We start from the raw sequence: 18,787 nt of genomic DNA, 5'->3' as shown, positions 1-18,787 counted from the left end.
GAACGCTGTGGTCTGATGGGAAAGGGAGTGTTAACAGTCAAGGATCAGGAAAGGTTTTCTGTAGAAGAATTCATAGGAGTTGAGCCTTCAAAGGAGATGAGAGATTCTAAGAGCGAGGGCAACATATATAATAGAAGGTAAGCAACCTGAGGATGTGACATTTGCATACTTTTTGGATACTCTTCACTTCACACTGTGCTGTAAGGTACACATAGTAGGTGCTTAATAAACTATCATTGGATTAAAAGAAGATAAAAGAAGTGGATAGTTTCTCAAGACGACTCCTTTACATGGGGGAGAAACTGCTTTATGGGGATATTTAAATTATTGAACATTCAATTTTCTTATATTATACTCACATAATGGATGTTCCTTTCATTGCTGAGATGTTAAAAGGACATATTTTGTATACCATTCCCCCCCACAAAAAACCAAACAATTCCTCAGTCCAACAGGGAATTAAGAGCACCATTTGTGAGATGTGAATTTGACGGCAGACTACAGCACACAGGGATGTGAACTGCAGCAGTGATTTTATTAATGTAAGGAATCAGTTTTTTCAATATAGGTTGGTACCTTCTTTGCAAGTTAATCTTATAGAATTACCTACCCTGAGGGGTTAAGAGACTTGCCCAGGGTCACACAGACAGTAACATATATGTAAGAATATATATTCCACCCTGAAGAATGTAAAAAGCCCTAGGAAGCCCAAATTCAAGTCACCTGGTGAAAGCAATGTCCCTATGAATGGTCAAAAGCTCCATTTCCCTTCTGCAGAGAGTTTGAATATGAGCTAGCTGCCAACACTTGGGTAGGGAACCCTCTCTCCTTCCTTCCTCATTGACCAGCATGAATTAGCATCAGCCTGGACTCCTCACTCCCTCCTCTCAATGCTGGTCCTGCTTAACCCAGATGAAAGCCCTATGAAACTCACCAGATTTTGCTGCTTTGGGGTGCCCTATTCCTCTGGGCCCCAGCTGACCTGACCTGTTCCCATTGTCCCTGACTGCCCTTCTTTATTGGGAGTATGTTATGTTCCCTTTGTTGTTGTCCAGTTGGTTCAGTCATCATGTCCAATTCTCTGTGACCCCATTTGGGGTTTTCTTAGCAAAGATTTTGGAGGAGTTTGCATTTCCTTTTCCAATTCTTTTTTTTTTTAAATTTTTGTATTTTTACAGATGAGGAAACTAAGACAAGCAAGGTTAAGTGACTTGCCCAGTAAATGATTTACGCAGCTAGTAAGTGTCTGAGGTCAGATTTGAGCTCATAAAGATGAGTCTTCTTGACTCCAGGTCTGGCATTCCATCCACTAGGACACCTAGCTGCTCTTATATTCCCTTTACTTTTATATTTTGTCATGTGCTCCTGTGTTCCTCCTACTGAATTTTGGGTAAGATATTTAATCTCTCTAGGCTTCAATTTCCTCATCTGTAAAAATGAGGATTTTTGGACTAGCTAGCCTGTGAGGTCCCTTTGCACTCTAGTTTTAGGATCCTTTTGTGTTTGCGTTAACTAAATTAAGGGTGGAGGTCAGTCCACTCCCCTCTAAGGATCACTTCCTTTCCTGAGCTCTTGTCAAAAACCTCAAGACTGTAGTCATGGTAACACCGTCATGTGATGCCTATAAATATAATAGGACATGATGACGGAGGTCTGTTGAGAGAATGACATGGCAGAATTCTGTTCACTTATGAATGACTGTGAATAATTGGCAAAATGCAGTAGAAATAGGGAAACTCTTTAGACTTTATTTATTAGTTTTACATGGTAGTATTATCTGCAATGGCAGTTGAGAATGAACATCACAAAGAAGGAAAGAAACAGACATTTATTAGTCACCTCCTGTCTACCAGGCACTGTGTTAAGAGCCTTTTATAAATCTGATTTTACTGCTTCCTTACCAACAACCCTGAGAGGTAGGTGCTGCTGTTATTCTCATTTTACAAGTGAGGAAAGTGAGGCAAACAGAGAGGTTAAATGGCTTGCTCAGGGTCACAAAGCTAGTAAGTGTCCGAGGACAGATTTGAGACTGGGTCTTCCTGATGCCACGCCCAGTGTTCTAGGTACTGGACCATCTCCTTGCCAATGGCTTTTGAGAATGAGTACCACAACATAAGTAATCAGAAGTCACATTCTTCAAATTGCACCATAAATACACACTGCTTAGGCCACACCAGCAATCCTTGGGAGGTGGAAGACCAGGCCACAGGAGAAGAGATTTGGATTGTGCTGCTCCATCTGCCATAGGACTTGTATCTTCTCCATGGAGCCCTTGATGAAGACTGATAACCAGTGATGGTAGGGCAAATGTTCTTAGTAGAAGATGCAATTCTTTCTTAAGAAAACACTCCATCAGAGGGGATGTTTATTTCTAATCCTGTCTAGTAATCAATGGAAACCCTGGAGCCTCAAAATGAATAGTACTTGTAACTTTCATTCTAGCTGGTGCAAAGCTTATTCTTTTTCCTGTTAAGTGTCTAATTGAACCTTACAAAGCTCACTGATTTTACAATATCCTTTGGCATCCAACTGCACAGGTTAACTAGGCACTAAATAAATAAAAAAAGACTCTTTCCCTTTTACAAATTTCTAATCACATGCCTTTTAATTTCATCAACTATTTTTAGCTTCTCTTGAAGGAATTCAATAAAAACATCCGACCGGCCTTCACATTGGTAATTTCATTAATACCCCTTTTAATGCTTCCTCAGTCATTCTCTTTCACTTTCACAGGGCTTAACAGTGCTGATCTTATACTTCTTGTGATATTGTCTTCAAAGGCTTCAGGTTTATAAGGGAGGATTTGGGGCCAGAAAGGCCCTTACAGATAAAATAGTCCAGACTCCCCTGATTTGGGATGAGGATACTGAAAGCCAGAGAGGTTACTCCCACCTGGAAAGGTTACACACAGGGTCAGCAGCAAAGCCAGCAACAGAACAAGATTCTCTGAGCCCAAGTGTGTGATCTTTCCAGTACACCTGGTGATCTGTTTGAACTCAGCAACTGAACTGGTTGTAGCTAATTCAACTCACTGCTTTAGCTCAGCACCTGAAGCTCTGATGATGAGTAGGGTGTACAGTCTACACTGTAGACACTTGGGGATGGTGACTGATATGGACTAGAATTGGAAAGATGTTAGGACTTAATGTTCCCTTTTCCCTATGCCATTAGATAGACGTTAAAAAAATGAGATCCCAGAGACAGACTCTAGGTTCAATGTTATGTAGAGGAAAGGTCATCAGGAATGCTGGGTTCTGGTCTCAGCTTTGCCACTAATTAGCTGTTTGACATTAGACAACAGAAGACATAACTAGGGTGGGGTGATCAAGAGTTTTTCCCAAGGTGCTAAAGTTCAAAGGGCATTCCTCTGGCAACAGATGGCTGGCTTTCTTCCCCCCTGGCTTCTCCACATTGTGGATGAGCTCTGAGTTCTCCACAACTTGAGCAGAATAGCTTTGTCATATCCCAGAGTATCTACCTTTTCTCCTCCCAACTGAATTTGTCTTAAAAAATATTTATGTGAGGTGCATTTTATGCTGCTTGCTTGGTGGAATATTTTGTGAAATTTGCCCTAAATTAAAAAAAAAATGCTCTGTTAGATAGCCACAGATGTTCTCTATATCTCAGTCTCATGTGTCAAGTGGGCTAATCCTTTCTCATGGGCTTGTGAAGACCTAAAGCAGTTGTGTAAAACTCCAATAGAAATGGTGCCACTAAATGGCATATAAAGATTCCTGCAGGCTGCTATATTGACTCAGAAAACTACATATTAACATTATCTGTGTTCTGTTGCACTTTTATTTATTTTCTTAAATATTTCCCAATTACATTTTAATTTGGTTGGGCTACTCTCAGTGTTGCTGGCCAAATATTTCATAACTGGCCAAAATGTCACAAAAATATTTTAAAAAATTAAAAGTTTTATCGAAATGTAAGGTATTACAAAGTATTTTTTCTATGTTTAAGGTTTTTTGTGAGTAATATTTATATATGAAAGTCTCATTGGAAATGAGGATGGATTTGAAGTCAGGGGATCTGAGTTCAAATTGTTTTCTGCCCATTACTACCTCTGTGACCTTAGACACATCTCATGACTTTTCTGGGTTTCAGGTTTCTCATCTGTAAAATAAAGAGGTTGGATATGATGACTTCTAAAGTCTCTTCCAACTCCAAAGCTATGATTTGGAAACCTTTATGTATATTACTTGCTGAACTTACAGTTTCATCAATGAATGTATTTGAAATTATACTTTATTCTAGGACTAAACTCATATGAGTAAAAGAAAGATATATTTTTTTTCTAGTGGACAAAACAGAATTGTGTTAGAACTGTGATTTTTTAGCTTAGGTCTAAAAACTGATGCATGAAATTGAAATTCAAAAATTCTTATTCTAATCAAATAGCTTTCTAAAAAATGATTTCTTGGCTGGAGTTATTATTTTCACTGGGGCTTTTTTGTGGAGGGGTTTCAATGGAGTTCTTTTTAAAGGCAGAGTCTTTTTTGGTGTTTGCAGGCCCCTTGCAATCTCCACATGCTCATTGCAGAAATATTTACTGCTTCCTTCTGAGAGACGAATGAGCAGATGCTCAGCCAAGTTCATACACTGGGCATGAACCCAGTGACCATCTCCATGAGAACAGTAGATCATGGCAGGCTTATTGAGTTCAGTGGAATAGAAGGGTACCCAGGTGTTGATGTCAACATCACAGGTGGGGCAGCAGATGATCCAATAGCCTGTTACAGATTCATCTTCTTCGTCATCTTCATTATAGGTGTCGATGTCATCATCCCCATCGAAGCTGTTGATTTCTTCGCTGAAACAAAATTCTTCTGAGTCTTCAAAGGGAGTGGAGTCCCCTGGGTCTTCTGCTGATGTTTGACTGCAGGAGAATGTTGCCTGCTCTTCTGCTATTAGGTCATCTCCACCACACTTCAAAAGGTAGAAGTAGTGTGCATCTGACATAGTTTGCTTATTGTCCCCTGGTATACCAAGAAAAATGGTCCCATTCCCCATGCTGCTTCCAAACCATAACTTGCTGTGTTTAATATCAGGTGTCCAGTCTGGGGTCTCCATATCTTGGATCTCAATATTGTTGTCCTCTACAGTGATGATATTGCAGACCATCCTTTTTTGATTTTCAAGCTGGTAGCCCCCCACGATGACAAACTCATTGCTTTTAGTTTGAGTCAGGATGGCACTGGAGATTGAGACTCCTCCTGGCAAGGTAGTGCAACTCACAGCTGGGCTCCCCAGTGGCAGATCCACCTTCAGTCTGTACAGGCTGGGCGGTCGGCTATTATTAGTGAGACAATGGCCCCCTAGAATGTAAATGGTATCATTTCTGGCAATGGAGACATGAAAGGAGAGCCCATCCTGGAGCTCTGGAAAGTTGTAGGAGGTAGAGCATCCAAATTCAAAATCCATTAAGAAGACATCTGGAGAGCAGTCCATGACACTATTCCACTTTTCTGTGGTCCTCTGGGCAGATGGCATATAGGACCGTCCTCCAAAGACAACACACCTGCTCTTACCTCGGCTATAAACCGTATCAATGGTGTGGCCATATCTTGCCTCAGGAACATCTCCAACTAACTCTTTCTCTGTACAACAAAAAGTAACTTTCTTGTTGTTCTTGCAAATGACACTCATGATGTAAATCTTATCTGACAGCTCATTGTTTGGGGTTTTTCCCCCATGGATGATATATTGAACTTTTCCTGACTCTAGGCTACTTTGGAAGGTGCAAGTAGCTGGGTATCGAAGAGGTGGGAGGTAGCAGGAGTCCTTAGAGAAAAGAGCAGGCTTCAGTTTGAGCTGGTTCCGTTTGATATCAAAGGAAAAAACACCAGTGGGGCAAGACCTCTTGGGCCAGCCTTTTTGTCCAAAGAAAAAAACTTGCCCATCAAAATTCATCAGAGAGAAACCCGGTTGGATTAAGGAGGCGTTATTATTCACTGTTATCATCTGTAGGGACATGCTGACAGATGATGGAGCAGATCCTTTATCTAAAGAAATCACAGAAAACAATAGTAAGAACTCACATCTATATCTACTTTTGTTGGCTGCTGCTGTTCAGTCATGTCTGATTCTACGTGACCTGCTTGGCAAAGATAGTGGAGTGGTTTGCCATTTCCTTTTCCAGTGAGTCCACATTTTACAGATGAGGACAAGTAGGGGCTAAATGACTTGCCCAGGGTCACACAACTGTAAGTATCTGAGGCTGGATTTGAATTTAGGAAGATGAATCTTCTTGATTCTAAACTAGGGTCAACCTAGTTGACCCTAAAGTAAATAAACATGAATATGTTTATATTCTTATATGTATCCTTATGTACATATGTATATATACACATATTTTTGTATATATGGGAATTTGAACTTGTATATGTGTATATATGCATACATGTGTATATATACATATACAAATTTATGTATACATTGTGTTTGTCCTAAGAAGACCATGCCATCGGAGAAAGAATGACATGACTTGCACTTGCCTTTGTTTTGAGTGAGGGGGGGCTATGCAGGTCACCAGCCTCACTTCTCCTCCAGAGTCATCTGAATCCAGTGACCAGATATGCATCAGGATGACTAGAGATGGCCCAGGATGCCCTGGGAGACCTTGGGCCCTTTAGGCCAAGGTCTTTGCAGGTACTCACTTAGGGTAAGGCAACACCCATTCATTGAACAGGCCTGTTTAAGAAGTAGCCAGGGCATGGCCCCTTTAAGGAGGTCAAGAAAAACCAAGACATCAGGCTGGGTGGGAAACAGCAACAGTTACTATTGATAATCACTCAAAAGCTAGCAGGGTCCTGGAGCCCTTGGCAGGGGCCCCTTGGAGTCCCAGTTTCAGAGTGTAGTAGGTGTAAGGTTTTGGGAGAGGACAGGGGACAGGGGAGAGGACAAGGGAAAGGAGAGGAGACATACATATATGCATATATAATATGTAAATGCACACACATGTGTATGATAAATATAACATGATAAATATAATATAAAATGCTATCTTAAAATATATAATGTATATGCCATAACACAATATAACATAAAATAATATAACTTAACGTAACATCAAATATATATTAAGCCATATATTACTATATGACAATTATAAGATAATTATATAGAATTAATGTATATATAATATAGATTAACTACCATGTGTGTATGCGTGTAGACATACACGTATAGAGTAGTAAATATGAGGCTTTCTGGAACAGAGCCTCAGAAAAGTGCAATGACTTGGCCAGGATCTCACCACCAGTGTGAGCCAGGACTCTAACCCAACTGTCTTGAGTCTCTGTCCAAGGTGCTAGCAGTGAGAGGGGAGGGGAGGGGAGGGGAGGGCGGAGGGCAGAGGCTGGAGCGCAGGAGCTCTACACGTGGAGCCGCCCCCACGGCTTCCCCTCCCCCTCCCAGGTGCTCTCCCTCCCTTCCCTCTCTCCAGGGTTCCCTCTCTCCACTACAACGTAACCCCTGGAGCTCGTGTTTGTGTTCTAGGTGCTCTCTTTAAATGGGACGTGTGGGTTGATGGCCTCAGGGAAGCTGGAGGGGCCCCTGGATAGAATTCAGGGACTGCCCTCAGGAAGCCCCGAGTTCAAATTGGGACGTAGATGCTAACCGGCTGTGTGACCCTGGGTAAGTCACTCATCCCTAATTGCCTCAGTTTCCTCATCTGTCAAATGAGCTGCAGAAGGAAGTGGAAAACCGCTCCACTGTCTTTGCCAAGAAAACTCCCAGTGGGGTCGCAAAGGGTCAGACGCGACTTAACAACAAAACAGCCCAAAACGAGCGACCCTCCGCTGTGTCAGGAACTCCGGAATCTTCTTCTAGGTCTCTTCCAGCCTCGGGGACGTGTGGAAGGGGAGGACTTGTTTCCCTGGGAATTCTGGGAATTGTAGTTTCAGGTTGTCTACTTTTTTCCCTTTAGGCCTGCGGGCAGCACCGAAACTACATTTCCTAGAAGCCTTTTCGCTACGAGAGGCCCGGCTAACGGCGCAGGCCTCCCCGCGAGAAGGCGGCCTGGACTCCTCTGGGCTGGAGAGCGGGGCTCCCAGGGCCACGAGGTGAGCGTCGAGGCCGACTCCGCCGGCGCCGGAGGGGCAGGGGAGGCCCGAGGCCCGACGGAAGGGGCGGCCCCGGGCCGGGAGCCGCCGTTGTCACAGCCACGCCCCCGGCCCGCCTCCTCCTGCCCCCCTCCGACCCCCCGGGGTGCGGTGCGGGGGGGGGGGGGGGAGGGGGGAAGCAGGCCGGGGGGCCTCTTACCGGGGGGGACCCCGAGGCAGAGGGTGGCCTTGCCAAAGTCCCATGCCGGGGGCTGAGTGCGGCCTTCTGGGCCTTTGCCACGACTCCCCCCGGCGAGCCTCCCCGAGCCTCAGTTTACCTTCCAGGTCTTGCACCCCCAGAAGCAGAGCGTGGATCTGAGCCAGGCCCGCCCCTCCCCCTTGGCCCACGGCGGCTGAGAACACGGCGGGAGGGTCCGGCTGGCGCTGCTGTTACCTAATGAGAAGGGCGCTTCCACGTGGGAGGGAAGCCTTCCCCACCCGCGGACCTGGTGAGGCGTCAGAGACCGAGGCCGAGCTTGTGCCCGCCCCGAGCAGCCCACCTGGTGCACGGAAGCGTGAATAGGGGCGGCAGCAGCGCGCCCTGTGCGGCCTGAGAGGGGCATCGGTCAGGCCCGGGAGATGGCGGCCAGGGTGGAGGCCCTGGGCCGGTGCAGACCTTCCGGAGGGGGCGGTGGCTTCCGTGTGGACGGGGATGGCGGCGGGAGATTGAGGGTCAGGGATGGGGTCGTGGCCGGACACGTGGATCAGGGGGGAGGTCGGCCGGGGGGGGCAGCCATGCGAAGCCCCCCGAGGTTTGGTGTGAAGTGTGAAGATTGGCACAGTGAAGGAGACTGGTGTACGTCATCTGTCTGTGTGTCCATCTACCTGTCTGTGTCTATGGATGTATACGCCCACAGGCGCACCCATGCCCATCTGCCCGGTAAAGGCCATGTTGTGCTGCTGCTCTGGCCGCGCCCCTCTTTGCATCCCACCTCCTGGGGCCCCGCCCGGTCTCCCCTTCGGGTTGTGAGCAGATGGCACGCGGCTGCCCATTCTGTGTCCCCAGTGTGGACACAGGCCTCCCAACAGAAAGGCGCTTCAGAGAGCTTGAATTAACTGGGGTGCCGAGGCGCGTGCAGGTGACGCGGGTTACTGCCGTCCCCTCCTCTCCTCGTGCCGCCAGGCCCTGAGGGACCCAAACGTTGGGAATCTCTGCTCCTGTGATCACTTTGCTCCCCAGGTATCCTCGAACCCTGTGTTTGGTTCCCGAAGCCTCATTTGTAGTCATTTTCGGTGAGCAGTTGGTGCTTCTACCTAGCACCAATGCTCTATATTATATCTCATTAAATCTCTGTATAGAGGAGTGACCTTTACACATTCACTCTTCCGAATTCCCCAGGGGGGAAAGTAATCTCGGTCCCCTAGACACTAATAAGGCTGGAAGAGAAGGGTTTTTTACCAAAAAAAAAATAATAATAATTATTTTCTTTTTCCTTCAAAAATACAATGGGTTTAACAAGGTTTTTATTTTTATTTATTTTTGTTTTTTTACATATAAGTCCTAGCTGGCAGATTTATTTACCATTGGCTTATCCTGGCACAGGAAGAGATGGCAGTCATGTAATTAAGAAGGTGCTGGCTATGAATCCAAAATAACTGAAAGGAATTATTACTGGCCCTCAATTTAATAAGCTGGAACACATAGGTGATTATACACAGCAGGAGGCGCATCATTCTCTCATAGCTGCAGAGCTGAGGGGCACAGGCCAAAAAGCCAGAGGCTGGTTATTTCTAACACCTGGGAAGGCTGTTACTGGGTTAGAAAACAAACTTTGCAGTCGGGAATGGCTCCCAGATTCCACGGGTGAAGCAGACACTATTCAGCAGGATGGTTTTTGTTCAGTAAGGCTTTTAAAATCAAGTTTTCATTTTAACCCACTGGCCTCAGCTTTTGAGTTGTCCTAGGGATCTTGGACTCTCATATGTGAAAACATGATTATTTTTGATTAAATAAAAAAATTTGTTCTTGAACAATAGTCAGATAAGACTCTCCTCATCCCTGCTAGCTTAGGGTCACAGTGGATTTTCCTAGCAGCTTTGGAAATGAGTACTTGACAATATTGAATTTTTGACCTTCCCTCCCTTTGATCCCTGGTTGATAACTCACCTCATTGTCATTTCAGGGGCCTCAGAATTGTGACTGAGATGACATGTAAATAAGGTAAGCTTGCCTTCTGGGTTTTGTAGCCCTCATCAAATATTTCCCTATTCAGTTTAAAAAATTACCTCTTATTTAAAATTAGGTAAGTAATGCACATATGTAAATGATCAAATGCATTTCATCTGCCCAACCTATTATTTTGCTCTATCTTTTGGTTAATTATGTGTCACTTTATCAGGTCAAATATATTTTCTTTGAATTAGGCAGTTTTATATTTTCCATGAGTTTCATATGTTTGCCATGCCTTGGTTTTTAAATGAATACTGGAAAGAAAAACAATGTAACAACAATCTTTTTTAAAAAAAGAATAAGTTGAAATGTGCCAAATTTTAAACAAGGCACTATTCTTCAACCGAGGGAAATTTCAAAGTGAGCACACATTGAAGAGCTTTTCTAAAAAACAGAAATCTCATGCCATTATACTTCTATGGTTTTTCTAACCCCACGCTAACATTTCTCAGTGGGAGAATTTCATTTATTCATTTTGAAGCCAAGAGCATAGAATACACTCAAACCAAATCTACAATATGAGGTCTGGGTTTGTAATGTCTCGTATCAGTCTTTCTTCTGCCTCCCCCCGATTTTTTCCTTCTTGAAGAAGGTACTGGACTCTGGATTAAGATCAGATCTGATCGGTCAGTCTTGCCCATGTTTTCAGATTGCCCCTTAATAACAGCTAACTTTATGTAACTGCAGGCATTTAGTGTATGAATTAACACCGTCTTGCAAGGTTAATCAGGTTTGATGCATACATTATTTGATTTTTGCTAGCAGTAAAACTGGGATTAGTTTTTCTTTCTGACAGTTGTGCTAGGGAAGCATTTGTGCACTAAGATTAATACACAGCTCTCCAAAGGCCCAGGGATTAACTTCCTGCAGTGTGCTGAGCCAGAAAAGCAACCCAGCTTCCCAATTCTTCATTATCCCTTCCCCATCTGGACACCAGTCCACTTGAAAGGAAGAAGCTTCTGAAGTGTGGCATTATCATTTTCCCCAAAGTTTATGAAGTGGTCCCCAGCTTTAGATTTGGTAGAAATGAATGGATTGGACCTACCTGAGCGCCGGAGGGGCGGCTTCCCCCTCCCTGAAATCTTTGCGTCTAAACCAGGATTAAAATGTCAGCACTTTGTGAAGATTCTGTGTCTGCACACTGGGGCCGTAGTAGCAGAAAGCTGGCAGTGAGCGAGAGTGTGTGTGCTTACAGATGTTCTAATGAACACTCTTCGAATGTGGGTAACTGCCTGTGACCGTTTCCCCCGCCTTCAGATGGTTCAGGAAGATCCCCAACAGGGTACATGGTGGATGTTCAGAATTTAACTGTTTCATGGCTAGTCAGAGCAGGGAAGGATGGGGTGGGAGGTGGCAGGGTTCAGTTTGGGCTTGTGAAGATATATTCCTTTGGCAGGTGAATTTTTATAAAAAAATTTTTAGAGAATAGTAACAACAAACTAAAGTTTCATCAGATGTGAACGCTTCCTCCGAAAGTGGAGACCACAGTCAGTGAGTGAGTAAACATTGGGCAAACACCTGCTCTGTGCCAGGTGCTGTGCTGATACAGAAAGAGGCCCAAGATGGTCCTTGTCCCCAAAAAGCTTCCAATGTAATGGAGAGACAGTGTTCAAACAAACATATAAAAAACAAGCCATATACAGGATAAATAGGAAATAATGAGGAGAGGGAAGGCCCTGGGATTAAGAGAGGTTGGGGAAGGCTTCTGGTAGAAGGTGGAATTTTACTTGGGACTTAGAAGAAGCCAGGGAGATCAGTAGTGAGGGGGAGGAGGAGAACATTCCAGGGAGAGGGGACAGTCAGGGAGAACAACCCAGAGCTAAGAGATGGAGAGTCAATGGAAGAGCGAGGAGGCCAGTGTTATTGGATTGAAGAGTGTGTGTTGAGGAGTGAGGTGTAATGAGACTGGAAAGGTAGGAGGCAGCTTTGAATGTTAAACAGAACATTTTATTTTTGGTCCTGGAGGTGATAAGGAGGCATTGGAGTTTATTGAGTTGAGGGTGTGACATGATTGGTCCTGAGCTTTAGGAAAATCACCTTAGTGGCTGAGTGGAGGAAGGACTGGAGTAGGGAGAGACTTGAGGCAGGCAGACCCACCAGCAGCTACTGCGGTAATCCAGGCATGAGGAGATGAGAGCCAGTACCAGGGTGGTGGCAATATCAGGAGAGAAGGGGGCGTATTTGAGAGACGATGAACAGGTGGAATTGACAGGCCTTGGCAACAGCTTGAAAATGGGAAGTGAGAGATCATGAGGAATCCAGGATGACTCCTAGGTTGGGAGCCTGAGGGGCAGGGAGGATGATTTGGCCTTCTACAGTAATAGAGAAGTGGGGGTTGGGGGTGGGTGAGAAGGTACACTTGGGGAGAAAGAGAATGAGTTCTGTTTTGGACATACTGACTTTAAGATGTCTACTGGATATCCAGTTCAAGATATCTGAAAGGCAGTTGGAGATGCAAGATTGAAGATCTGCAGGGGGATTGGGGCAGGAAAGAGATTTGGGAATCATCACAGATAGTTAAATATTAATAAAGATAACAAATAGATAATTAAATTCCATGGAAACTGATGAGATCACCAAGTGAAATAGTATGGGAGAAGAGAAGAGAAACAAGGACAGAGTCTTGAAGGATACCTATAGTTTAGAAGTCATGATCTGGAGGAAGATCCAGAAAAGGAAAGGGAAGGAGCAGTTAGGTAGGAGGAGAATCAGGAGAGTGATACCCAAAAAACCTAGAAAGAAGAGACATTTAAGAAAGAGAGAGTGATCAGCACCGTCAAAGGCTGCAGAGAGGTCAAGGAGAATGAGAACTGAGAGAAGGCGATTGGATTTGGCTAGTAAGAAATCATTAATAACTTTGGAGAGAGAATTTTTGGTGGAACGTTAAGACTGGAAGTTGGAATGGAATGAAAGGAGAGAAAATGGAGGCACCTATTATAGGTGACCTTTTTGAGGAGTTTAGCTACAAGAGGCAGAAGAGAAATAGGATGATATTTAGTAGGGACAGAAAAGGTCAAGTGAGTTTTTTCTTCAGGATAGGGAAGACATGGGCATGTTTGTAGGCAATAGGGAATCAACCAATAGAAAATGAGAGAATGAAAGTAAGTAAAAGAGTGGAGATGACAGAGGGGGCCATCTGTTGGAGGAAATGGGATGCAATGGGATGGCATGAACAAGTAGGAGGGTTAGCCTTGGTAAGTAATAAGGCCAGTTTATCATATGAGACGAGTAGAGAGAGTGTCAGAAGGCATTTGAGTGATAGGAAATTAGGAATAGTGGAGAAGGAGATCACAGTGAAGGGCCTCAATTTTTTCCATATGCTATGAGACAAGGTTCTCAGCTGAAAGAAGGAAGCAGGGGGAACCATGGGAGGTTTGAGAGGGGTTGTAAAGGTTTGGAAGAGTGGCCATGGAGATTGGGACAATGAGTTGAGATCCTAATAACTTAGATGTGTATTTCTGATGGCTTTTTTGTTTGGAGACCTAATGAAAGGAGGCTTACATCTAATTGTAGTACCCTTAGCAGCTCGAGGCCAGTAACTTTTATGTGGTTCAAGGATGAGTAAAACATAGTGAAGAATCTGTATAGAATACTCTAGTTTTCTTCAAGAATCAGTGTCAGCAATCAATGCTGATTGGTTTCAAGAAATGGCATGAAAGCTATCCTAAAGAATAAGTAACAGGAGAAACAAAGTCGGCCAGCCTTGTAGTGAAGATGAGGGGACAACATATAGCTTTAATGCTGCCTCTGTCATGTGCACTGCATCCTTAATGGAGAATTTATGGAGAGACATGACCAAGAATTTTACGATGGGAGAAAGTTGACGTTTGTGTGGGCAGGCTGATGAAATTGCTGATCAGTAGGAATATGGTTTCCATTGATTAGAATATTTGCCCACACCTTTAAAAATGACGATGTCTATTCCAGATATTTCTTTCAGATTACCTTTTTGGTTTGGTGGCAAAATAGATTGCACGGGATCTTTTTTACACTGTTTATATTGGCATGTGAAGGGCTATGATTGATTCCAAGAGGAAAGCATAATGAGGAATTCAAATAAGGAATATTAAAGAATCGGCATACCAGGTGTCCCAGGGTCTAAATTTCTCAACACAAATTAAATAGCACAGAATAGATTAATTAATAGCTATTGGCTGGTTTCTGAGATTATGGATTTTAGTAATACCTAAGTAACTAGAGATGGGTTCAGTAAATTCCTCAGTACGGAGCATAGTAGTTGCCTTCCAGGGAGGCTGGGATTTAGCAAAAATGTTGGATCGTAGAATTCAGAGCAGGAAGGAAAGATACCTTAGATTGTCTAACCCTTTCATTTTATATATTAAGAAGATAAGGCCCTGAGAGATCAAGAGTCATTGAATGTTACCAAGACTCAGGCTTAGATGTGTGACTCCAAAGTCAGTGCCCTCAGAGCTTAGACTGTACATGTGCCTCCTTGTTGGGTGTTAGCAAGTTTGAGAATTGCTCTGATCAAAGGCAGGCAGCCTGCCCCGCTGAAGCCTTGTATGACACCTAGAAGAGAAGTGGCCAGTCAGCAAAATGCCAATGCCCACTGGGTAGGGGCCTTGGGAGAGTTAGAAAGGAAGTGTTGGATATAGTGTGGACCTCTGAAGGCTTCAAAGAATAGTGGCAAAGGCAGCCACACAGTAACATCTGGTTGTGTTATGTGATCAGAATTGTCTTGACTCTTTTTTCCTGCTGAATCAAGCGTTTCGGAGTAAGTCACCAGTAGGGAAATCACAGAAAGCTATATGTTCTTCCCCTGTTTTCAGGCAAATCAAAATTCAAACTCTTACTGCGATATATTTCTGTACCCTTGTCTTAAATCAGAAACAAATGAACATTTGTAGAATGGGAGAAAATATAATCCCAAAGGTAGAAAATAATCTTTGCATCTGTATGTATTTGGAAGGCTTAGCAAGGTGATATACTGACATCCTTTGATCCTTGGATAGAACTCGATGTTAACAGTGACGACTCCTTTTTCCCAGGGCAGATTTTAACCTCTTCACAGCTTCTCACCCATGCTATTTTTGACTGTAGCTTTCTGAGGTCCTTCAGAGAGGAGACACCCAAGGAATTGGAGGCTTCCTGTGATATTCATTTACTATGTTAGGGATACTAGACTATGGATTGTCCACTGATTTGTTTATCATTTCAGTGGCATGATTGGTCCCCCTCCTTTTTGAGTGCTACATGTCCTCAGTGCTGTCTTTTCTGTCACTTCTCACATACTAGCTACCTTTAGTAATATGTTGAAGTATCTTTATGCTGACCATACATTTTTCTGTTACCTTTTGGGCTACTTGTAATTTTGATTCTTCTGAGATTGTGACCTTCCATTATTTACAATGAAATAACATTGTTAATAAAATATTTGTGTTAAAGTGATGGTTTTTTTTTTTCTCTTTTTGCCTGTGAGAGTTTTGGGATCTTTGGAAACATGAGTTACTATGAGTTTTCCAGATCAGACTCAACCTGATCTCCTGTTACATAATTCTAAACTTAAATAAGTAATGCATTGTCTATATACAGTTTCATGGGCAGTTCTGGCCTTTATCTGTGGGTCCAAGATATTAAAGAAATTGTGCAGTGCTTTTAGTGAAGCTGAGCTTTTCCTGGGATAGGGAGAGATCTGTCTTTTTAAACAGCAGTATTCTTCTCGTGGTGCTATGTGGCTAAGGCTTTGAAGATCCGTGTCTAAAGAATTAAAATTGAGCCTCACCAAAGGCCAATGCATTAGGCCACAAGTTACCCACAAAGAGTTATGAAAGGAAAGCTGCAGAGAGGATATCCTTAGAGAAAATTGAGCAGAAAAGGTGAGTCAGTCAGTCCTGTGTTGAGAGCAAAGAGGAATTGATAAGTATCCACACAGCATTGGAAACCCTACAGAAGATTTATGGGAAGATATAGGCACCAGTCACATAGAATGAGGGAATGTTGATGGGTTGTGATTGGCGCCTTTGGAGAGAGTAACCACGTTGTCCATTGGCTACAGTACTATTTCTGAAAAAGTCACAGGTAGTGAAATCACAGTCATTAGTTATCCAGTCTTTCCCTTGCTTTGGGGAAGAATGGAATTTGTATTCTTACTGCAAAATAGGTATCTATGTACATAACCTGTATGCATCCAATATCTATCTATATATCTATCTATCTATTGTCTGTCTGTCTATCTGTCTATATCTATCTACCTATCTGTCTATCGTCTGTCTGTCTGTCTGTCTATCTGTCTGTTGTCTGTCTATTTATCGTCTGTCTATCTATCCATCTATCTATCTGTCTTATTGTCTGTCTGTCTATCGTCTATCTATCTGTCTGTCTGTCTATCGTCTGTCTATATCTATCTGTCTGTATGTCTGTCTATCGTCTGTCTATCCATCCATCCATCCATCCATCATCTACACACTATGTAAATGGATGTGCTCAGTGTCTCTACAAACGATGTGTGGTTGCCCATCTAACTTGATGAGGCAGTGACCTTAGAAGGGAAGAGAATCGGTAACAACAAACCAGAACTGTGGAAGGGACTTCAGATGTCATTTAGTGCATCTTCTTTGTTTTATAAATGGGAAATTGAGGCCCAGGGATGTGAATTGACTTGCCCAGTGTTACAAAGTTAGTGAGTGGGGAAGAATAGGGCAGTGTCTTTCATTTAATCATCTTAGCAACATCAAAGTGTCTGTGCGAAACCTGCAAGCATTTTTTTCTACTTTACAAATAGTGAAGCAGTTTAAATAACCAACAAGATGAACTTCAGTAGGAATAAATGTAAAATTCTGCATTTAGGTTAAAACTTTGAGCTGTGTAGCACTTTTGACAAGACCACCTCATTCATGTGGAAGAACTTGGGAGACTGGAGTGGATCACTAGCTCAGTGCGAGCCGGCAGTCACAGGTGATGGGAGGTAACAGCCCCACTTTGTTCCTCACTGGTCACACCGCAGCTGGAATTTGGTGACTAGTAATCCCCATTGTGTCTGAAGTGGAATTTAGCAAAGTAAAGAAAGTATATAGAAAAAGGCAGTTAGAATTTTGAGGGGTTTGGAAATGGCTGTGTTTAATAATGGGATTGAGGAAATGAGAGATTTTAGGTGTTCAAAAGCAAAGATTCAGGGGAAACAATGGTTCTTTTCAGATATTTGAAGTTCTGTGGTATGGAAGAGGGAGCAGTAGTGATGACATGTGATTCCAGAAGGCAAGAATTAGGACCAGTGGGTGCAAGTTCCAGAAAGGCAGAGTTGGCTTACTATGGCAAAGGCCTTTCTGACAGTCAAGGCAGTCTAGCAGTGGAATGGGTTGTGTCACAAAAGTAGTGATCTCCCTGTCACTAGAAGTCTTCCAAAAGACATAGACTTCTGTCAGGGATTTTTGAGTAGAATGGGTTCTTTCATTGGGAGAAATTTTAGACTTGATGACCTCTAAAGTACCTTCCAAGGCTAAGATTCTATCATTTTAAGACTTAGTGTTACCCAGTGAGTCAATAAAAGTATCTAAAAATAGAATCAGTGGCAGTTTTCCACAATATTTTGGGATAAGCCTGGAAAATTGAATCATAGCTCTCTGTTAACAAGTGCCTGACCTGTCAGGAAATAATATAACTGAGAGTGGAAAGGGAGATAGTTTGACTTGTTGAATGAATGATTATTACTATGAGAACCTTCTGAAACTGGCAAAAAGGAAGAAGGAGGAAATGAAGGGAAATACCGAGAGAGGCAATTTCTAATTATCATGATGAATTGGTAAGAGGAGAAGAGGTGACGGTTGATATGCCAATTTCATTTAAAACAGCTAATTAAATGTAACCATCTGACCAGAATGTCTAAAATTATCTTTCACTAAAGGTTCCATGATCTTGCTTTAAAGCTAGGCTAAAAATGATACTTGAAAATGGAGATGAAACCCACATTCTAGGGAGGGTTTGCAGTGGTGATCGAAATTCCTTTTTCAGAGGAAGAAAGCTTGTCTTTCCACCCTTGGAGCATGGAGAAAATGTTGGCAAAGTGAAACTGTGTTTTTTGACACATTGGAAAAGTGGAATCAAAACTGCAAAAAGAAAATATTGAAACCAATCTGTTTCAAACTTTTAGAATTTTACTTCTTAAAAAAGTTAAATTCTATAAAATGTGCAGACACATAATAAAATCACTCAAAGCATATGCATGCATAATATCATTTTTAGAAAAAATGATAAACTTGATTTTACTTAGTAACCTGTTTCTAATATACATTTTCATTATAAATTTTTCTTTAACATTTTTTTTTAAGTTTTGAGCTCCAAGTTCTACCCTCCCTCTCTCTCCACCTCCCCAAGATCCTGAGCAATCAGGTATAGGTTATACATGTGCAATTTTGTAAAACATTTCCTTATTAATCATTTTGTGTGAGAAGACTCGAATGAGCGAGAGAAAGTGAAAAATAACATGCTTCAGTCTGGCTTCAGTCAATCTCAGTTGTTTCTGTGGAGGTGGGTAGTGTGCAGCAGCATCATG

The 18,787-nt window shown here is 42.9% G+C and overlaps 2 protein-coding genes across 22 annotated transcripts in view; one reads left to right on the top strand and one right to left on the bottom strand.

Moving 5' to 3' along the window:
* Positions 1–1,728: 1,728 nt before the first annotated feature.
* Positions 1,729–8,705, bottom strand: RAG2 (recombination activating 2). Of its 2 annotated transcripts, none has more exons than XM_072619090.1 (2): positions 8,503–8,705; positions 1,729–6,008 (listed from the first exon to the last, which is right to left on the bottom strand). In XM_072619090.1, the coding sequence occupies exons 1-2, from the start codon at positions 8,669–8,671 to the stop codon at positions 4,393–4,395; spliced, it is 1,785 nt and encodes a 594-aa protein (XP_072475191.1). In that variant the 5' UTR covers positions 8,672–8,705; the 3' UTR covers positions 1,729–4,392. The 2 variants fall into 2 exon arrangements, with proteins under 2 accessions (XP_072475191.1, XP_072475192.1); XM_072619091.1 differs by lacking the exon at positions 8,503–8,705 and adding an exon at positions 8,387–8,470.
* The window catches only part of IFTAP (intraflagellar transport associated protein), a 90,343-nt gene continuing 78,949 nt past the window's right edge, over positions 7,394–18,787 (top strand). For 11 of the 20 annotated variants that reach the window (XM_072619111.1, XM_072619100.1, XM_072619112.1 and 8 more), the window contains exons 1-2: positions 7,892–8,069; positions 10,232–10,269. The gene's annotated coding sequence lies outside the window, so the exon portion shown is untranslated. Of the gene's footprint in view, positions 7,642–7,877; positions 8,070–8,448; positions 8,558–9,209; positions 9,289–10,231; positions 10,270–18,787 lie in introns of those variants that run through there. The other 9 variants (XM_072619101.1, XM_072619107.1, XM_072619094.1 and 6 more) reach the window with 5 other exon arrangements.

The sequence above is a fragment of the Notamacropus eugenii genome, chromosome 6 (genome assembly GCF_028372415.1).
Source record: "Notamacropus eugenii isolate mMacEug1 chromosome 6, mMacEug1.pri_v2, whole genome shotgun sequence".
Lineage (NCBI taxonomy): Eukaryota > Metazoa > Chordata > Mammalia > Diprotodontia > Macropodidae > Notamacropus > Notamacropus eugenii.
This window is presented reverse-complemented; position numbering and strand designations above follow the sequence as displayed.